This window comes from Syngnathus scovelli, chromosome 7, assembly GCF_024217435.2.
Source record: "Syngnathus scovelli strain Florida chromosome 7, RoL_Ssco_1.2, whole genome shotgun sequence".
Lineage (NCBI taxonomy): Eukaryota > Metazoa > Chordata > Actinopteri > Syngnathiformes > Syngnathidae > Syngnathus > Syngnathus scovelli.
Window position 1 is genome coordinate 16375665 of NC_090853.1, and position 20067 is coordinate 16395731.

A 20067-nucleotide genomic window follows, 5' to 3' on the forward strand; every position below is an offset into this window, starting at 1 on the left:
AAGTGTACATACAGCAGACAGTGGACTTGGATATGGTGCTTTAAAGTGTTAATTGCTTTACTTGATGTTTTCTCTATTTTTTATGTTTTGAATATGTTCAAGATAAATATATAAAAGCATGTGAAGTGATCAACTATACTAAAAATAACATGGGAAGTGGTCAACTATACTTGTAAGTAAGTGATGTCTTAATGATCAAGTAAATATTTGCGAAAAAAAACATATACAAGTCGCTCCTGAGTATAAGTTGCCCCCCCTACCCAAACTATGAAAAAAAAAACGCGATTTATAGTCCGGAAATTACGGTATATTTAGATTATAAGATTTATACTTTAATATATATATTATAATCAATGTATATATATTATCTATATATAATATATACATCTATATCATATATCTGTCATAATTCATTTCCAAAAGATATGTATTATGAGTGTTCAAGATATGTATGTAGTTGTAGATATACATACGTTGCAAAAAATTAACAGTTTTTATTGAAAGGAAAAACTCCAGAATTGATTGTGCCGTTTTGTTGTATTATATTCACCTTAGTAGCCCACCAAGCAGGAATATTTTTTCACTCAAATCATTCTCGTTATTAATGATTTCATTACAAATCCTGCGTGACTTTTTCTTAAATTGCTGTAGTCATTTTAATGCAAGTTAATAAATGCAACAATATTAAGTTGCTTTGAAAACAACGTCTGACGCGCCCACGCAGCCCAGTGCAAGGGCATCTGCACAAGACTTTTTAATTTTATTTTTAAACACTTCATTATACTTTTAAGCACTTTATTGTATCTTTAAATACTTTTTAAATAGCTTTAAAAAGCTTGCTATGCCCTTCTGCTTCAATGACGCACGACGCGAGCTCGCTGACTGCCTCGTCAGCCTGCCTCGGAGTCCTGCTCTGCCAGCATTCCAGACCTCCTTGTTTCCTTTAAACTTGCATTTGCTTGTCCTGCCTCGTTTGTGACAACAAAACGAAGTGCGAATCAGAGATGCTCCTGATCCTGCTGACACAAACGAAGTGGAGTGGATACGTAGCAGGAGATTGAGATAAAGCCTGTTTGGAACTGCTCTTACACATCTAAGCCATTCATTGGCAAGGATACAGACCAACATGTTCCCATTGGTCTCCTACTGGCTAATAGTGTAACGTAAATTCATATGGGTAGACAAAGCCCCGCGCTCCAAGCAAAAATCCGCTATGCAATGAATACATCCGCAATATTTGTTTTCATAAAAATCCGCGATGCACCGAGGCCGCGATAGGTAAACCGCGAAATAGCGAAAGATTACTGTACTTTTGATTTGGTTTTGTTGCCAAAGATTATGTACTTTGATGTACATACTATATTCACAGACAGTTTATTTGCATCAAACTCAGAAGCCATTCCAGATTTTCTCCAGAGCAGCATAATGTTTTGTCATCAGCAAATACAACTGTTTTCATATCTTTACCCACATTAGATACAATTTATATTGAGGATGAATTATTAAACACAGATCCTTGAGTGACCCCATTAGTTATCTTTAGCTTGTTTGAGTTAACATTGTTTAAATGTATATTAATGATCAATAGTGTTGAAAGCTTTTTTTAAATCTATAATCCAAGATCCCGACAGCAAATTATTTTCTGTCTATAGTGGTAACAATATCCTCCACAAGTTGCATTCCTGCCAGAGAAGTGGATATTTTTTTTATCTAAAACCATAGTGGTTTTCACTTAAAAGTTGATGTTTCTTGATTAAGTTGTCTATTCTTTGTGGAAATAGTTTTTTAAGAACTGTGGCAGCAATGACGTTAGTTGTTGAATGATGTTAGCAATGAGTTAAACATTTTGAAGTAAGATGTTGTATATGAGAAAGTGTTCTCACTTTAGATTAAGGGATGCAAAAAGCTTAGTAACTCATTTGAAAACATTAACAGATAATCTGTAAATGTTGAGAGTGAGTTACACATTTTGAAGGTGCTGTATATGAGAACGTGTTCTCACTTTAGATTAAGGGATGCAAAAAGCTTAGTAACTCATTTGAAAACATTAACAGATAATTTGTAAATATTGAGAGTGAGTTACACATTTTGAAGGTGCTGTATATGAGAAAGTGTTCTCACTTTAGATTAAGGGATGCAAAAAGTTTAGTAACTCATTTGAAAACATTAACAGATCATTTGTAAATGTTGAGTCAATTACACATTTTGAAGTAAGTTGTATATGAGAAAACGTTCTCACTTTAGATTAAGGGATGCAAAAACATTTGCAAATACTTATCAACACCATTTAACGTATTTTCCGCACTTAAATGCCTTTAATTTTCTCAAAAATGAAGGTGCGCCTTTTAATTAGGTGCGCCTCTTGTGTGGACGAAATTCCAAAATCTGTAAAGTTGTTTTGCGTGGCTTCCGTAATATACAGGCGTAATATGAAGACCTGATGAACCAATCAGAGGACATTATGTTTTATGTAGATCGGGGCAAAAAAAAAAAACATCAGAGGACTGGTCACTCGTCCCCGGTCGTCCTACTACGTGTCCATGTTGTCATGGTTTCTGTCCACGTCTCTGTGTACTCGCCCCTCCCCTCCTGTGTCTGCCCACGATCAGTGCACTCGAAAAAGTCATTCAGGGCCTGAGTATATATCACAATATTAACAAAGTACAGTGGAGGTTTTCAAACACAATCCGTTCCAGAAGGCTGTTCGAGAAGTGAATCGTTCGAAATACGAATCATATTTTCCCATTACAAATAATGGGGGAAAAAAATCCGTTCCAAGCCCAAAAAAAAACAAAAACGGCTTTTTTTAATATTTTTTTCATTTGCACATTTTTGTCAAATCGCGCAACTGCAGCACACCGCCGAACGCGCAACCGTAGCGCGTCGCCGACCGCGCAACTGCACCGCGCTGATCGCATTATTATGAAAGAGCTGTCGCTGAAATTTAGAAAATATTTTTAAAGTCCTAATGTACTTTCCAAAATTTAAATGGACCTCAGTGTGCAGGGAGCTTAATTTGGTCCGATCGCGCAACCGCAGCGCGCCGGGCGCTCAGTGTCGCATTGCTTTAGGACCATCTTTGTGTTTTAGGATGGCTTTATTGCTCCCACTTGCTTCCTTTGGAGGCATGATTAGAGTTGATGCAATCCTCAGAGTAACGAGAACGTAATAACGGACGGAGTCAGTTGGAATGCGGGTCCTCTCGGCTCATCTCGCGAGGTTCGACAACCGAATTTCGTCCGACATCCGAAGCAAAAAAATCTCGAATATTTTGTTTGAATACAGATTTGTTCGAGAACCGGGATGTTCGAAAACCGAGGCTCCACTCTATATTAACTTAGTAAAATCTCAAAAAATCACAAAGCAGATCATTTGAGTTGGATATATCCAAATAAATGTTGGAAAATTAGTTATTTTTGCCTTATATTTACTTATATTTATTAAGCTTGTTTGACAAAATAAATTAGTATTTGACAAACGAATTACTATAATTCTAAAATATTCATAATATATTTAGTAAAAAATACCAGTCAGAATATTTGAGTATGGGCCAATCATACCAATCGGTTTCAACAAGTACAATTATTACTTACTCTTACTCAATATGTGTAATCTCTAACAACAACTTGAGAAAATGAGCAGTTTTCGCGCTCTCGAGTGGAATCATGGGATATCTACCATCACTGCTTTTTGAAATAACAGCGGCACGGAAACGGTCAACGCGGTAAGTGAAGCACGATTTAATGTGCATATAAACGTTGTCACCATTATGCTGTTACCTAACTTTGCTAATGTTTTCGAGCCAACATATTGCTCTGCTATCACACGGTTCATTAAGCTAATACCATTTATACAGCAAACATCACCAAAATGGGACTAATTTATTTGTAATTAAGCGCTACACAACATGCTTAGGCATATGTTAGTCTGCCATGGCTTCTACAACAGATGTAATTATTGTTGGGATGTTTGGGCAAAAGTTCATAATTTTTCTGAGTGAGGATATCAAGTCGAACTTCATGCTGATAGAGTGGCGGTGAATGAACACATATCAGAATAAGTAAATGGGATGTATTTATAATATATAGAGAAGGATTAGGTGTTTAAAATTTTGAAAAAGACAACTTTTTCCCTGTATAGCATGAACGCTAAACTCAATAAATACTCATTTTAAGTAATGTTATCTTCTTTTTTGTGTGTTTTCCAATATAGTTGTAGATTTTACAACAATGAAATGAAATAATTTCATACAACTTTAATACATCTGGTCCCAAAAAATAAAATATTAAATCAATATTTTTATTCCATATTGTAACACTGTTTATCGTCCTTTTTAAGGTGGCTGCTGGCGGCTCATGCATGGCAATGTAAAGGCTGCACATTTGAGGATTCTTCAAAAGGTGAGCTTCTCGAGCATTATCGTGTCAAGCATGGTATAGTGGTCGTGGCCATTGCCTTCATTTAAGATGTCCTTGCTCCTGTAAGACATCGGGTGCCCTGCGTATGCACTTCAAGCAAAGTAAGGTGCTGCAAGAGAGAGACAGCGGGCACGAATGAGTGTTCTACTTCAGGTATGTGAACGTATTAAAGTTTCTCCCAAAAATTAATAGCTTTGCTTGAATATGTAGTTACTATAAAACTATTTTATTAGTTAAAAGATTTTCTCTTCTTCAGAGTCAAATCCTCATTCAATAGACACCTGGTTGTCATCAGAAGTCTCATCGACCATCTGGGAGAAGATGCCAGTATGTTGTTCAAGGACTTTCAGGTTAGTATAATACTGTAGCTTTTGTCATTTTTAACAATACAATCATGGTTGACCATTAAGTTGCTGCAGTACAGTTTGTTTTTTCCTTACTGCACACAAAGAAGAAGCTGCTTTTCATCTGTGGGCATCAGATACTGTACAAGTCGCCAACATTCAGATCGATGTTGACTGATTTTACTATCTGTCCTGCTTTGAATACATAAAATACCATTTTCTGTGTCAATTTTGTTTGCAAGGAAATAAATTATGTGGAAGAATAAATTATGCTGATGACAAAGTGTTCTAAAATTATTTTATAACAAATTTGGAACCACCACAGTTCAGTTTGCCCACTTAATGTCCTCTTTTATGGTATGGTGTGGTATTTGTCTTGTGACATGCAGGTTGAAGGTAAATTCTAAAAAATGTTTATCTTTACAATGTCTGCAGAATGCTGCTGTTGTATCTGCCAACGTTGAAGTGGAGTTGGCAAGGGAGGTCATGAGAATTTACATGCTGCAAAACAAAGATGGGGATCAGTCGATGTTGGAATTGTGATTGGAGGCATCATTGTCTTGGAGATCTTAGCAGAGCCTGCTGCTATGTGTTGGGGCTGACCTACGCATTTGAACTGCGCGACTCAAATTCTGGAAACCTTTCCAATAAGGTTCAAGGACTCAAGAATTAACTGAGTATGTAGTAGTTGCTTGCTACTGTTCAGAGTAATTTTCATTGGTAAATCTAACGTTGTTGTCTTAATGTTTAGATAAGTTAGGTTTCCATTAGTTGTTTGACTGGTATTGTTAGCTTTTGTGAGGCTTTAAAGTGAAATATCACTGTTTACTGTCCATTTCAGGAGGAGGCTATATGTTGTTCTAGGTGCATTTCACCCAGTTTTGACAAACCCCTTATTAAGAGTTAAATTCAGCTGTTTTTATAGCATGGATATTTTTATGTCATTTGCAAAGACGATTTGTCAAATCAGCCAAATAAATGTTGAATTAAAATGATGTGTGTAAAATCGCTTTATTGACCCAAAATACTCCTAGAATAAAAACTAGATTCAGTTTTAAAAAAGTAAGTAAATGTAACATATTTATTTTGATACGTGATAGTCCAGTATGTTTTTTTTTTTTTGTTAATGATGTAAATATAAATGATTTAATAGCTTTCAGGTCTACTCAATATTTTTGACTGTAAATTGTTACACAGATTAAAATGAGTAGAGCGCGGTTAAATTTTTCAGTGTGTAATCACGGTCACCTGCCTCTCGTTACCTGTCGCGTATTTAAATCCTGTCTGCCTCTCACTCCCCTGTCGGATTATTCTCGTCGTTCATTTTTTTTCTGTTCTCATCTCTTGTCCCACGTCTTTGTCTGTCAGTTATGTTTCTGTTAGCCAGCCCTGTCGGTCAGTCAGTCCCGTTGTTGTTTTGTTAGGCCGTTATGTTAGTTTGTCCATTGTCTGTTCCCCTTCATCCTTTATTCCAACACCCCTTTCCCTCAATAAACCCTGGTCCAAGCTGCATTTGGTCGCCCTGCTCCATTTCGATCCGTGACAGAATGATCCGACCACTTCAGCGACCAGCGCCTGGACCACCCTCCACCATCAGCTCCCGTCCGCGACGCCAAATCCACGTCCGTCGTTTGAGCTTGTTCCAGCGACCGCCGTCGGATTTTGCTCCAGTGACGCCGAACCCGCGGCCGCCATCGGAGTTCCTCCCAGCACCATCGGGCTCCACCCCAGCGTCGCCAAACCTCCGGCCTTCGCCGGACCCGTGGCTGCCATCGGGCCCCACCCCAGTGTCGCAGGACCCGCAGCCGTCGCCAGACCTCGTCCCAGCGCAATCAGGACCCGCGGCCGCCGTTGGACCTCGTGCCAGCAGCGCTGGACACGACCCCGCTTCCACGGCTGCAACATGTCTGACTCCTGCCACTGCGCACAACTGCGCCGCCCCGAATGCTGCCGATTGCGGTTCTGACTCCCCAAATTCCGCCGATTGTGGTTCTGACACCCCAAATGCCGCTGATTCCGGTTCTGACTCCCCGAATGCCGCCGATTGAGGTTCTGACTCCCCAAATGCCGCCGATTGCGGTTCTGTTCCCGAGTTTTCGCCGATTGTGGTTCTGTTCCCGAGTTTCTGCCGAGGGCGGTTCTGTTCCCAAGTTTCCGCCGATAGCGGTTCTGTTCCCGAGTTTCCGCCGAGGGCGGTTTTGTTTCCCCGTTTGCCGCTGTGCGCGGTTCAGACTGTGTTGCTGCCAGCTGGGACTCTGCCACAGACCAGTCGAGGGTCGTTGATATGTTACTCATGTTACTCATGATAAACAACTTACATAATATTGACAGACAGTAACTTATAACTAACTAATTTACAAACATTTGTAAATGTTACCTTCATCATTAGTTACCGTAATTTCCGGACTATAAGCCGCGACTTTTTTCCAAAATTTTGGACCCTGCGGCTTATAGTCAGGTGCGGCTTATATAAGATTTTTTTCGAGATTTTTGTGATGACTTGATCACTTTTACTCTTAACACTATTATATACAGTAAAAGCTACAAAACAAACTGACAAATAACTCGTTTTCAAATCAGACGAGTAAAAACTGGTCAAATATTTAAAAAAAAAGCTATTATTAAAAGTGAAGACAATTTGCAATTCTAGTAATGACACACGAATTTGATGCACAATTTGTCTTCGCGGGCCACATAGAATGATGTGGCGGGCCGTATCTGGCCCCCGGGCCTTGAGTTTGACACCTGTGCTCTAAACCCTTTCTCTTACTCTGCCATATCCCTCAGAGATTACACAAAGCAGTGGCGCTGTTTGGACAATCTGCATTGTAATTGTACTAAGTTCATCTTGTTTTTCCTGTTTTTAATCACTTCACTGGTTTCTTTTAAATCAAACAAGTTGTTTGATAACAACTTGTTTGATATAAAAGAAACCAGTGAAGTAATCTGCATTGTATTAAAACCCAATCAATCAGCATTTAAATTCAATTCTTCTGACATTTTGCTCACCAAAAACAAGTTGTAATGAATGTGAACTTTTAATGCATTTTATTTAGAAGGTTACTTTGAACCTTAAACGGCGGCGTGGCGTACTTATGGATTTTTACGGCCTCCAGGGGGCGCTCTAGCAGGAAGCAAGAGCGGGACAGGCGAAGAAGAGATAATGCGCCGAAGAAGACGCGCTAGTTTGTGTTTACATTTCGCGCATCACGCGATCAAGACGGACATTACTGAAAGGAAGCCTTTATACACAAACCGTCATCATGGGGGACAAAAGAAATGCATATGATGCCGCTTTTAAGCCAAAGACAGTCGATGTTGATGACATTATCTTGTGTCTACTCTGGAGCGTACTTATGGATTTCTACGGCCTCCGGTCTCCAGGGGGCGCTCTAGCAGGAAGTAAGAGCGAGACAGACGAAGAAGAGATAATGCGCCGAAGAAGACGTGATTGTCTCGCGCATCACGCACACACCCGCATTCACACAAAGACAGGAAGCTTTTATGCACAAACCGTCATTATGGGGGATAAAAGAAATGCATATGATGCCGCTTTTAAGCAATACGTGTCGCTCGCTAGTTTAATATAATTTAGCGCTTCGTGCATGAATAAGATTACTATGAACAGAACCTCTAATGCATAAAACCGACGACGAAAGAGAGACTGAGAAAGTGCGAGGCGAGGGATATCTAACGCTATTCCAATCGGACACTAAGGAGGAAGACTTCGATAGTTTCAGTGCACAGGAGGAAGATGAAGACGGCTCTTTTTTTACTCTTACTGGTATATTTTTTTAACCAACCCTGTTCATGCTGTGCTACCGTGTTGGTGCTGTGTTACTTCCGTGTTGCTGCGGTATTACTGCCGCGTCACAGGCAGTGTTTGGAAAGAAATGTTAAGGTATGTTATTAAAGCTTTAAAAAAAAACTTTCTGTGTCCAGTCTTTCTTCGCTAATAACTCGCGTGCACACTTCCGCGTTGCTGCGGTACTACTGCTGCATCACAGGCAATGTTAAGAAAGACATGTTCAAGTATGTTATTAAAACGTTAAAAAGGCTTTGTATGTACTGTCTTTCTTTGTAAAAAACTCGTGTGCACGTGCGGCTTATAGTCCGGTGCGGTTTATAATCCGGTGCAGTTTATAGTCCGGCAATTACGGTAATTGTTTATGAAGTTTTGGTAATGCTTCATAAGCATACATTACTAATGTTTTACTAGGGTGACCAGATTTAGGTTTCTGAAAAAGAGGACACTTTTTCATTTGTTTGGAGGGGGGGGGGGCATTTTTTGGTTCTCTTTTTTTTTTGGGGGGGGGGGGGGTATTTCTGTCATATGTTATGATACAAATGACATGGTGTCTGTATAACAATTGCATTTATTGGCCCAAATAACACAAAACAACATATACAAGAACAAAACCATATTCACATTAAAAAACAAAACCATGTGTACACTGACATTTTTGAATTTTATAGTGGAACACTACAAAAAAAAGACAAAAGAAATACAGCTATCGGTGCAGCATTTGAAGAAAAAAAAAGAGCTCCTCTTAAGTCCTCCTCTTGTGCATTGGCACCTTTATTTGCCACAGACACGTAAGTGCCTGCCTTGCATGTCAAGCACTCAGCTTCATAAGGATCGCGACCCTGGCAAAAGCATGGGAATTTTTTTATTCAACTCCTCCATAAACGTGCATTTTTGTTTCGGCATTGCTCGGTGTAGACTGGCCAGCCCACCCTACTTCATAGCAAAGTGACTAGATTTGAGGAGAAGGGTGTGACTTATTTGCGAACGATACAGAAAAACCTGGAATTGAATTAAATGGAACGGAGTGGCAATTCTATTGACTGTGTACTGTACTAGTACTATGTATTAGTATAAGTATTAGTACTATGTTTGAGGCTGTCCAACAAAATCCCAGACGATTTTGAAATTCCCCCTGGACATATTTTTTAGGGCTCAAAAGTAGGACATGTCCGGGAAAAAGGGTTAGGGTTAGCGGTCTGGTTACTAATGATTAACAACTTAGATAATATAATATTAACAGACAATATCTTACTCATTTACAAACATTTGTAAATGTTATGTTCATCATTTGTTCATTGTTTATGAAGTGTTGTTAATGATTTATAAGCAGACATGATAAAGTGTTACCAGAAAATGTTGTACTTGAAAAGTAAGATTGGAAACAGAAACGTCAGCTGAGTGGGGTGTGGAATCAAGAGTGACAGCTGAACAAAAGTGCTTGAAACCTTCCCTCATGAGAGTGCTTTCAGGGAATGTCGGAACTAAAACAGATATGTCAAGACTTATATAGACTTAGACTTAGACTTAGACTCAACTTTATTAAACCTAGCTAAATAATTGGTGCCAGTAACATTTTCTAATATAACTCACTGCCTTTCCATTGATATATATTAAAACTTTAAATTTAACCAGTAACATAGGTGCATTTGTATTAGTATTTACATTTAAATTTAAATTGTAATTGTTTGAAAGGACAACTCCCACCTCCCCAAAAAAGTCAATGCGTATTTTAAAAAAATAGAGGCATTATTTTGTCTTTGCTTTAGGAGAAAGACCACAATCTAATGTTTGCATGGTTTCATTTTATTTACTGTAAGTAAAATGATTAAAAAGTCACCATAGCCAAGAATGACCCACTACTATTCCCTTTGACATCATGTACAACTTGTTCCTATTCACCTGCTGATGATATATAGGTATAAACAGATTAACAATACTAAAAGCTTTTAGGGCAATTTATTGTTATTTTAGTTAAACAGTGCCCTTGCATTTGTTTTTACGTCATGACTCTTACTAGGAAGCAGAGGAGATGCACATCAAAGCCATCCAAATTAAGGAGCAGCTTCTGGGCCATGAGGACTATGAGGTGGCACTATCTGTGGGTCATCTGGCCTCCCTGTACAACTATGACATGAACCAATATGAAGATGCAGAGAGGCTGTACCTGCGCTCCATATCTATAGGTCAGTCAATGTTGATGTTTTCTACTTTTTCCCATCTAATTTAATACAACCTCGCAAGTAAAATCCCCTCTAATTTTCAATGTGTTTGAGCATTCACACAAACTCCCTGAGCATTCCTTGGACCACAGTGAGCAACATCCACAGATGTATCAATAAATTGACTAACAATGCCTCTGAATGCGCTGTGGGGAGAAGTAAATCCACCAGTGGCCAATTAACATTGCCACCCACTAAGCACACCTCTCTTGAATGTATTAATTTCTCCATGACATTTTCACATGGTTTTCTGTCTGTACGCTGAAATGCCACAGTGCGTGGCATAATATTGTCATATGACCAAACGTTTGATACTATACCTGCATAAAACACCTTGATGCAAGTACTGAAGTAATACCAAAAATTTAAAACATAGTACACTGAAAAAACAAATAATAGCTGACAGCTAAACATCTTCAAATTTGTTTTAATCATTTCAATTCTAAAAAATACTAGTACCGTATTTTCCGATCTATAAGTCGCTCTGGAGTAAAAGTCGCACCAGCCATAAAATGCATAATAAAGAAGAAAAGACTATATAAGTTGCACTGAAGTATAAATCGCATTTTGGGGTTAAATCCATCCATCCAGTTTCTATGCCACTTATCCCCACGGAGGTCGCGGGCGTGCTGGAGCCTATCCCAGCGGTCATCGGGCAGTAGGCGGGGGACACCTGAACTGGTTGCCAGCCAATCGCCGGGCACACAGAGATGAACAACCATTCGCACTTGCACTCACACCAAGGGAGAATTTGGATTGCTCAATCGCCTCGGCCTACCAATCATGTTTTTGGGATGTGGGAGGAAAACGAAGTGCCCGGAGAAAGCCCACGCGGGCACGGGGAGAACATGCAAACTCCACACAGGGAGGGCTAGAGGTGGAATCGAACCCACACCCTCCTAACTGTGAGGTGGACGTGCTAACCAGTGCCCAACCGAGCCACCATTTTGGGGGGAAATGTATTTGATAAAATCCAACACCAAGAACAGACATGTCATCTTGAAAGGTAATTTAAAATAAAAATAAAATAGAGGCAACAGGCTGAATAATGTTATGGTATGCTAACGTTACATGACATAAACAACAAACTGAGAATGTGCTTGACGTAAAATATTAAGAGTTATTCAGATAACTATAGCATATAGCTAACATATTTACCAAACCATCCGTGTCACTCCAAATCACTAAATCCAATGAAATCTTCACCCTCTGTGTCACTTTTAAACAACTTTGCTAACTTCCCCTTCTACGTGGCTTACGTCAGACTCATCGCCAGTTGCAGTTCCAATTATTCCACAGGTCTAGAGCGCCCTCATGCGGTTTAGTGTGAAAATAACGTGAAATGATATAATAATGTGTTAATTTCACACATAAGTCGTATCCCCAGACAAATTAAAAAAAAAACTGCTTATAGTACAGAAAATACGGTATATACATAAATATTAATTAGAAAGCGTTTGATAACATAAAACACATTCTGAATCAGCACAATTGAACACAAAACATTAACTTTTTTACACATTAAGGATGATACATCCATCCTTTATCTGAACCACTTATTCCCACGAGGGTCATGGGTGCCTCTACCAGGTGATTTTAGGCAGTCGGCATACACACTTAAATAGTTCATCTTGGCTTTTTTGATGTTCAATAATTGATTTCTTTTTCTCTTTTCAAGACAATGAGGTTCTTTTTTCATCTGTTTTCATTCTGTTTCATCGTCAATAGAGGGGGCTTTAGGCATTGGGGTCGAGCGAGAGGGGAGAGAGAGTGACCTGTGTGACAGGCAGGTTGTTGTTGAAGAGACTTTTTTCGATGGGGGCCACATACATAAACATATTGGAGGGGTGGCCCACTTACTTGGAATTAGGCATATAGCCTTAACTTTACTGTATTAGTTAGAAAAATCTATTAAAACTGGTCAAATATGTTATAATGTTGAATGCAATTAAAGACAACACTGCATTCATCACAGCTTTCCATAAATGGATCTTTATTGATTTATTCATGAAAAGCTTTAGTAGCTCATTCTCAGAATAGCGGCCTCAGATTTCTTCTTAGAAGATTTACAGTACAGAGAAAAAAAACAATAAAGGGGAAAATGGGACTAGTAAATTTCAAGCTCGTTATTTATGTTAGTCTTAGCATCACACGTATGAATGTTTTTTGAAACGGTTATCAACATGAACAGACTGAATTGGACTTAACAGAAATGTATATAATTTTAGTAATTTTTTCTAATGAGTATCAGCTGCACTGGATATGTAAATTGGCCATCCAGCTACAGTGATGATCTGATGGCACTCGTGCCAAAAATCCAGACAAATCTCACTTGATCAAGGATCATATGATGAAGCGGTGTGTACTCTTCTGTGTTAGGAAGAAAAATGCAAGTGGTGGGCAAAAACAGGCAAGTGAATTATTGAAATGTGTCGCATGTGTATCTGTCGCGAGGAGGTGGAATATGCGTCTACATCCGAGAAGAATGGTGCCGGGACTCTGTGGTGGTATGTAAGCACTGCTCGCCGCTTGTGGAGTTCGTGATCATTAAGTGCCGTCCTTTTTATCTGCCGAGGGAATTTACCGCGATTCTGCTAGTCGCGGTATACATCCCGCCTTCCAACATCGAAGGAGACAGGATCGCGGCGCTTGGTGAACTGTACCAGGCTGTCAGTGAACAGCAAACAGCGCACCCTGACGGTTTCACCATCTTCGCTGGAGACTTCAATCATGCCAACCTGAAGTCTGTTTTCCCGAGGCTTCACCAGCATGTTCCTTTTCCGACACGTGGAGACAGCTTCCTGGACCTAGTCTACTCGGCGCAAAAGGGAGCTTTCAAAGCCACCCCCCTCCCCCATCTGGGGCTTTCTGACCATCTCACCGTTTTGCTTTTGCCCGCATACAGACAATTGGTAAAGGCATCCAGGCCGGTTCGGAGGCGGGTTCGAGTGTGGCCTGAGGGTGCCTCCGATGCACTTCGTGACTGCTTCGACACCACTGACTGGGACTTGTTTAAGCAGGCAGCCACCTACAACGATTGGACGGACATAGAGGAGTATACTTACTCTGTTACCTCTTACATCACGAAGTGTATCGATGATGTGACTTGCTCGAAATCCGTCGTCACTCGCGCGAACTGGAAGCCGTGGCTAACGGGGGCTGTCCTCAGACTGTTGAGGGCCAGGGACAAGGCTTTCAGAGCGGGGGATGAGGCTGGCTTGAGGACAGCGAGGGCCGACCTGTCCCGAGGCATCAAAGAAGTGAAGAAGGCGTTCTCGTGCAAGGTCTCCACCCACTTCAAGGACAGCAAGGACGCCTTGAAGCCTTTGGCGGGGCATTCAGACCATCACGGACTACAAGCCCGAGCCGAGGAGCTGTGAGGGCGACGTCCGTCTGGTGAACGATCTGAACCGCTTCTTTGCTCGCTTCGACGCCAAGAACAGCACTTGCCCGCTGAAGACCACTCCCCCCCCCCACACGAGTAGCCCCTGCGCCTCTCTGCCGACGGTGTGACACCCGCTTGCCGCTATTGACACCCGTAAGGCGGCGGGCCCTGACAACATCCCGGGTCGAGCGCTGAAGGACTGCGCTGGGGAGCTGTCGGGTGTCTTCACGGACATCTTTAACGTTTCCCTGCAGCAGGCCATCGTCCCCTCGTGTTTCAAGGCTGCCACCATCGTTCCTGTACCGAAGAAACCTGCACCGTCCTGCTTCAATGACTACCGCCCTGTGGCACTGACGCCCATCATCATGAAGTGCTTTGAGCGGCTGGTCATGGAGCACATCAAGTCCGTTCTCCCCCCCACCATTGACCCTTTCCAGTTTGCGTACCGTGCCAAGCGGTCCTCTGAGGATGCCATCTGCTCTGCCCTCCACTCGGCCCTAACCCACCTGGTGAGAAAGGACTCATATGTGAGGTTGCTGTTTGTGGACTTCAGCTCTGCCTTCAACACCATTGTGCCGCAGCGACTCATCTGCAAACTCGACGAGCTGGGCCTCAGTACCTCCCTCTGCAACTGGCTGCTGGACTTCCTCTGTCAGAGGCCTCAGGTGGTGCGTGTTGGCGACAAAATCTCCGCCAGCATCACGCTGAGCACGGGGGCCCCCCAGGGCTGCGTGCTTAGTCCATTGCTCTTCACCCTGCTGACGCATGATTGCACTGCGACCTGCAGCGACAACCGCATAGTGAAGTTTGCTGACGACACGACTCTGGTGGGTCTCATCACGAAGGGCGACGAGACTCGGTACAGGTCGGAAGTTGACCTTCTGACCACGCGGTGCAGGGACAACAACCTCCTGCTGAACGTCAATAAGACCAAGGAAATCATTGTTGACTTCCGGAAGGGTCACACAACACACCTGCCGCTGATCATCGACGGTGCTGTGGTGGAGAGGGTGAGCTGCACCAAGTTCCTGGGGGTGCACATCAGTGAGGACCTCTCCTGGTCCGCAAACACCTCGTCACTGGCAAAGAAAGCTCAGCGCCGCCTGTACTTCCTGCGGAAGCTCAGGCGTGCATGTGCTCCTCAGGCAGTCCTGTCTACATTCTACCGTGGCACCATTGAGAGCGTCCTCACCAGTTGCATCGCTGTCTGGGGTGGTAACTGCACTGAACAGAACTTGAAGGCCCTGCAGCGCATAGTGAATACGGCTGGTAAGATTATTGGTGCTTCGCTCCCCTCCCTGAAGGACATTTACACCTCCCATCACGCCCGCAAGGCAACCTCGATTGCCAGAGATGTGAGTCACCTGGCTCACTCTTTGTTTGACCTTCTGCCCTCTGGGAAGAGGTACAGGAGCCTGCGCTCCCGCACCACCAGACTCGCCAACAGCTTCTTTCGCCAGGCTGTTAGGGCCCTGAACTCGCTACCCCCTTCTGCGTAGCGTGCGGCACTGTTGCGCTATTTTTGGGAATGTCTGCTGTACGCGCACTTGCTCCTTTTTTTTCTGCTCCTCTTATTTATTTATTTATTGTTGTGTTGTGTGTCCCTCATTTGTGCCTCATTGAAATAAGGAAGTCCTCCTAAATCAACAGTCACCTACTCCGGTCCTCAAGGACTCCTTTCTTTCTTCTTAATCCTTAATTCGGTTATCGATTATTTCGTATTAACTATGTTGAGCATGGTTTTATATGCAGTAATTAGAACTTTAAATGTTCTTTATTTCCCTATCATAGTCATTCTTTAAATCCGTTCAATTCTTCTTAAAGTGAAGACAGCTTTAATCCTTAACATCAGGAATTGTCAGATCTGCTTCGAAGTAGTTATCTTGGGCTCAGCTAGGGCGAGTGCGCTCTGTAAAAAGGGCGCGGTCGCTCCGACGTCAGGTTTCGACCAGGTAGTTACTCGGCACTGGCGTAGGGGTGAATTTAAAGGGATTGGTGTACTAAAAAGAATCAATTAACTCTTTCCGAATTGATATCTTAGAGGCGGTTAGACTCGGACGAATCTTTTCCCGCCCCGACGTGGAAACTCTCGTCTCCCCATGAGGGCTGCGTTACAGCAGCAGGGTCGAAGGGGAGTTTAACCCTTTAAACGGAGGGTCGGGTCACTTACGTTCGATAAGTGCGAATTTGACAACCTGGGACGCCGTTGAGTCCTCCGGAGGTGTCATGGGTTTATCCACAAAACAATGAAGTGGGGTGCCCACCTGAAAACCCCAGTGAAGCCTTTGCCCTTTAACCCCCCCCCCCCCCACACACACACACACACACACGCGCGCGCACACTCAACACTAAGTGCTGATCAATCTGAGGGATTGTACAATCCAGTCCTATAAACTCAATTTTTATAGACTACAAATTACTGAACTCGTATGGCAATATTTCAGGATATACTAAGGTGAATTCAAGTCGAATTCTTCCTTTGACTGACTTTGGTTATTCTGCACTTAAGGCACACTGGTATATAATACTGTGGGATAATTGTAAATAATAACCTTAAAAAATATGAATTAAATTATGTACTGCTGCTTGCAAAAATTGAGGCAGATATGTGAAGATGGATGGGTTTGCTACTTACTTTGATCAGGAGAGTTAACTGCATCAAAATGAATGTGCAGCCACAATTGCAGCACTTATTTAAATAGATACCCATTTTATTACCACAATAATTTTCCAAGCTTTTAAAATAGTCATGTTAGACAATTAATATGGCACTGTAAGGTACCCTGGATATCTTTGGCAAAATAAACATGAGACTGTGATTTAGGACAGGGGTCACCAACTCCGGTCCTCCAGGGCACCTATCCGCATGCTCAAACATGGCGAATAAAAACTCTTGAATCTTGAACTTAGATGTGTTCCTCCTACTACTACATGCCTGATTGAAATGATCAGGATTGTTATCATGCTTGTACAGAACTTGCTGATTTTCTGATCATTTAAATAATCTGTGTTGGATGAAGGATACATCTAAAACATTGTGGATAGCCTGCCTCCGCCTTCAGATGGGGAAAGAGTCCTGACTCTTGTTTGTGCCCATGCACCAAACAGCAGCTAAGAGTACCCACCTTTCTGGAGTCCTTGGAGTGTGTGGGCTGAGGATTCCTTTGTTTTGCTGGAGGACTTCAGTGTTCTTTTGGACCTGAGACCTGGAAGGGTGTGATTGGGAGGTACTTCCCCACAAATGAGTACCCAATTTTTGTTTTGTTACGGGACTCCCATGCTTGTCACGAATTGTCCATAACAAACACCTTGTTCCCACATCTTGGCAGTTTTTCAGTGACATGTTTTGGGCAAAGGCGGCTCAGTGACTCAGTGGCGCACTGGCTAGCATGTCCACCACACAGTTAGGAGAGTGCGGATTCGATTCCACGCATGTCCTCCCCGTGTCCGCATGGGTTTTCTCCGGGCACTCCGGTTTCCTCCCACATCCCCCAAAAACATGCTTGGTAGGCCGATTGAGCACTCCAAATTGCCCCTAGATGTGAGTGCCGATGGTTGTTCGTCTCTGTGTGCCCTGCAATTGGCTGGCAACCAGTTCAGGGTGTACCCCGCCTACTGCCCGATGATGGCTGGGATAGGCTCCAGAACGCCCGTGACCTCCGTGGGAACAAAGCGGTACAGAAAATGGATGGATGGATGGATGGATGGATGGATGGATGGATGGATGGATGGATGGATGGATGGATGGATGGATGGATGGATGGATGGATGGATGTATGTTTTGGGCACTCAGGTGATGAGAGAGGTGTAACTGACAACTACTCACCACATGGTGGGGGAGGATGCCGGTCCAATCTGACAGACGGAAATGTATTGTGAGCTGTGTGTCAGTTGACTCACACATGCCTCTTTGATGTAATATACACAATTATTCCTTACTATTGTTGCGTGTTGTTAATGATGTCCCTTGTTGAGCAAGCAAAACGAACATGTGGAGTAACAGTTGGTTCTTTATTGGCAAGATCTTGGGTTGTTGCATGGCGGCCAGTACATGAGGCACGGCAGCAGATGAAACAACAACCCCCATCTCCAGGTCAGAAGGTTTTATACTCTCCGCAGAAGGCAGGAAAGCCTCACCTGACCATTTGGTATCTATGTGTATTGGAAAGACACCACCCTGTGTGTATGTGTGTGCGTGTGTGTACGTGTGTTGTGTGTAAGAGGATTTACACATGTATGAACATGAAAAAGTATATGAGTTTGTCTAACCTAACAAAATATGTACACATTGCTGTTTCTCCCACTCCACTATCGATTTCAAGAACTTGTGTAATGTTTGTTAATTGATCGCCTCAATTCATTTTTGTAGGGTTTTCATTCTCCAATTTATTTTAATTAAATTGACATCTTTATTATATGTTGTCAGGTTCTGTGTTTCAGCAGGCTGTCCCATGAAATAAATCTTTTGATACAAACCTAAAAAATAGAAATTTATGAACGTCTCTTGCAGCTGTTTTGAATGTACAGTAATCCCTCGTTTATCACGGATAATTGATTTCAAAAACCACCCGGAATAAGTGGAATCCGCAAAGTAGGTTCACCCTCTCATCTGTACATTTTCTGTGCGTCAATAAATTTATATGAAACCATTTGAGTGCATATTTTATTATTAGAACATTAAGTAATTGTTTCAAACATGTAAATAATACATTAATAGTATAAATAACATATAGAACATTTTTTGTATAAACATTGAAAATATAAATATTATACACGTGTGCGTCACCTTATCGTGATGGAATGATTTGCGTGGCCCAATGATCCGAGGAGCCATGTTGTCTGGGGCTTCATGCCCCTGGTAGGGTCACCCACGGCAAAAGGGTCCTAGGTGAGGGGCTGGACAAAGCACGGCTCAAAAAGACCCCTTATGAAGAAAAAAATATATGGACTTTGTTTTCCCTCGCCCCGGACGCGGGTCATCGGGGCCCCCCTCTGGAGCCAGGCCTGGAGGTGGTGCTCGAAGGCGAGCGTCTGGTGGCCAGGCCTTCGCCCATGTGGCCCGGCCAGGCACAGCCCGAAAAGGAAACGTGGGTCCCCCTTCCCATGGGCTCACCACCTGTGGGAAGGGCCAAAGGGGTCGGGTGCAAAGTGAGCTGGGCGGCGGCCAAAGGCGGTCCAATCCCCGGCTGCAGAAGCTGGCTCTTGGGACATGGAATGTCACCTCTCTGGCTGGAAAGGAGCCCAAGCTGGTGTGTGAGGCAGAAAAGTTCCAACTAGACATAGTTGGATTTTCCTCTACACACAGTTTGGGTTCTGGTACAAGCCCTCTCGAGAGGGGCTGGACTCTCTTCCACTCTGGAGTTGCCCATGGTGAGAAGCGTCGAGCAGGTGTGGGTATACTTATTGCCCCCCGGCTGGGCGCCTGCACATTGGGGTTCACCCCGGTGAACGACAGGGTAGCCTCCCTCCGCCTTCGGGTGGGGGGACGGATGCTGACTTGTTTGTGCCTATGCACCGAACAGCAGCTCAGAGTACCCACCCTTTTTGGGGTCCTTAGAAGAAGTGCTGGAGAGCGCTCCTTCTGGGGACTCCATCGTTCTACTGGGTGACTTCAGTGCTCACGTGGGCAATGACCTGGACCTGGAAGGGTGTGATTGGGAGGAACGGCCCCCCTATTATTGGAGTTCTGTGCTCGACACGGATTGTCAATAATGAACACCATGTTCAAACATAAGGGTGTCCATGTGTGCACTTGGCACCAGGACACCCTAGGCCGCAGTTCGATGATCGACTTTGTAGTTGTGTCATCGGATTTGCGGCTGCATGTTTTGGATACTCGGGTGAAGAGAGGGGCAGAGCTGTCAACTGATCACCACCTGGTGGTGGGTTGGCT

At 42.8% G+C, this 20067-nt stretch overlaps 1 protein-coding gene across 6 annotated transcripts in view; it reads left to right on the forward strand.

The window, feature by feature from the left end:
- Positions 1 to 20067, forward strand: part of appbp2 (amyloid beta precursor protein (cytoplasmic tail) binding protein 2) — a 163263-nt gene that overhangs the window by 133256 nt on the left and 9940 nt on the right. For 5 of the 6 annotated variants that reach the window (XR_007482727.2, XR_007482728.2, XM_049725793.2 and 2 more), the window contains one exon: positions 10588 to 10753. Coding sequence is in view for 4 of the 6 variants with exons in the window: in XM_049725793.2 (XP_049581750.1) it covers positions 10588 to 10753 (166 nt within the window). In the remaining 2 variants the exon portion in view is untranslated. Of the gene's footprint in view, positions 1 to 10587; positions 10754 to 18196; positions 18268 to 20067 lie in introns of all 6 variants that reach the window. The other variant, XM_049725794.2, reaches the window with a different exon arrangement.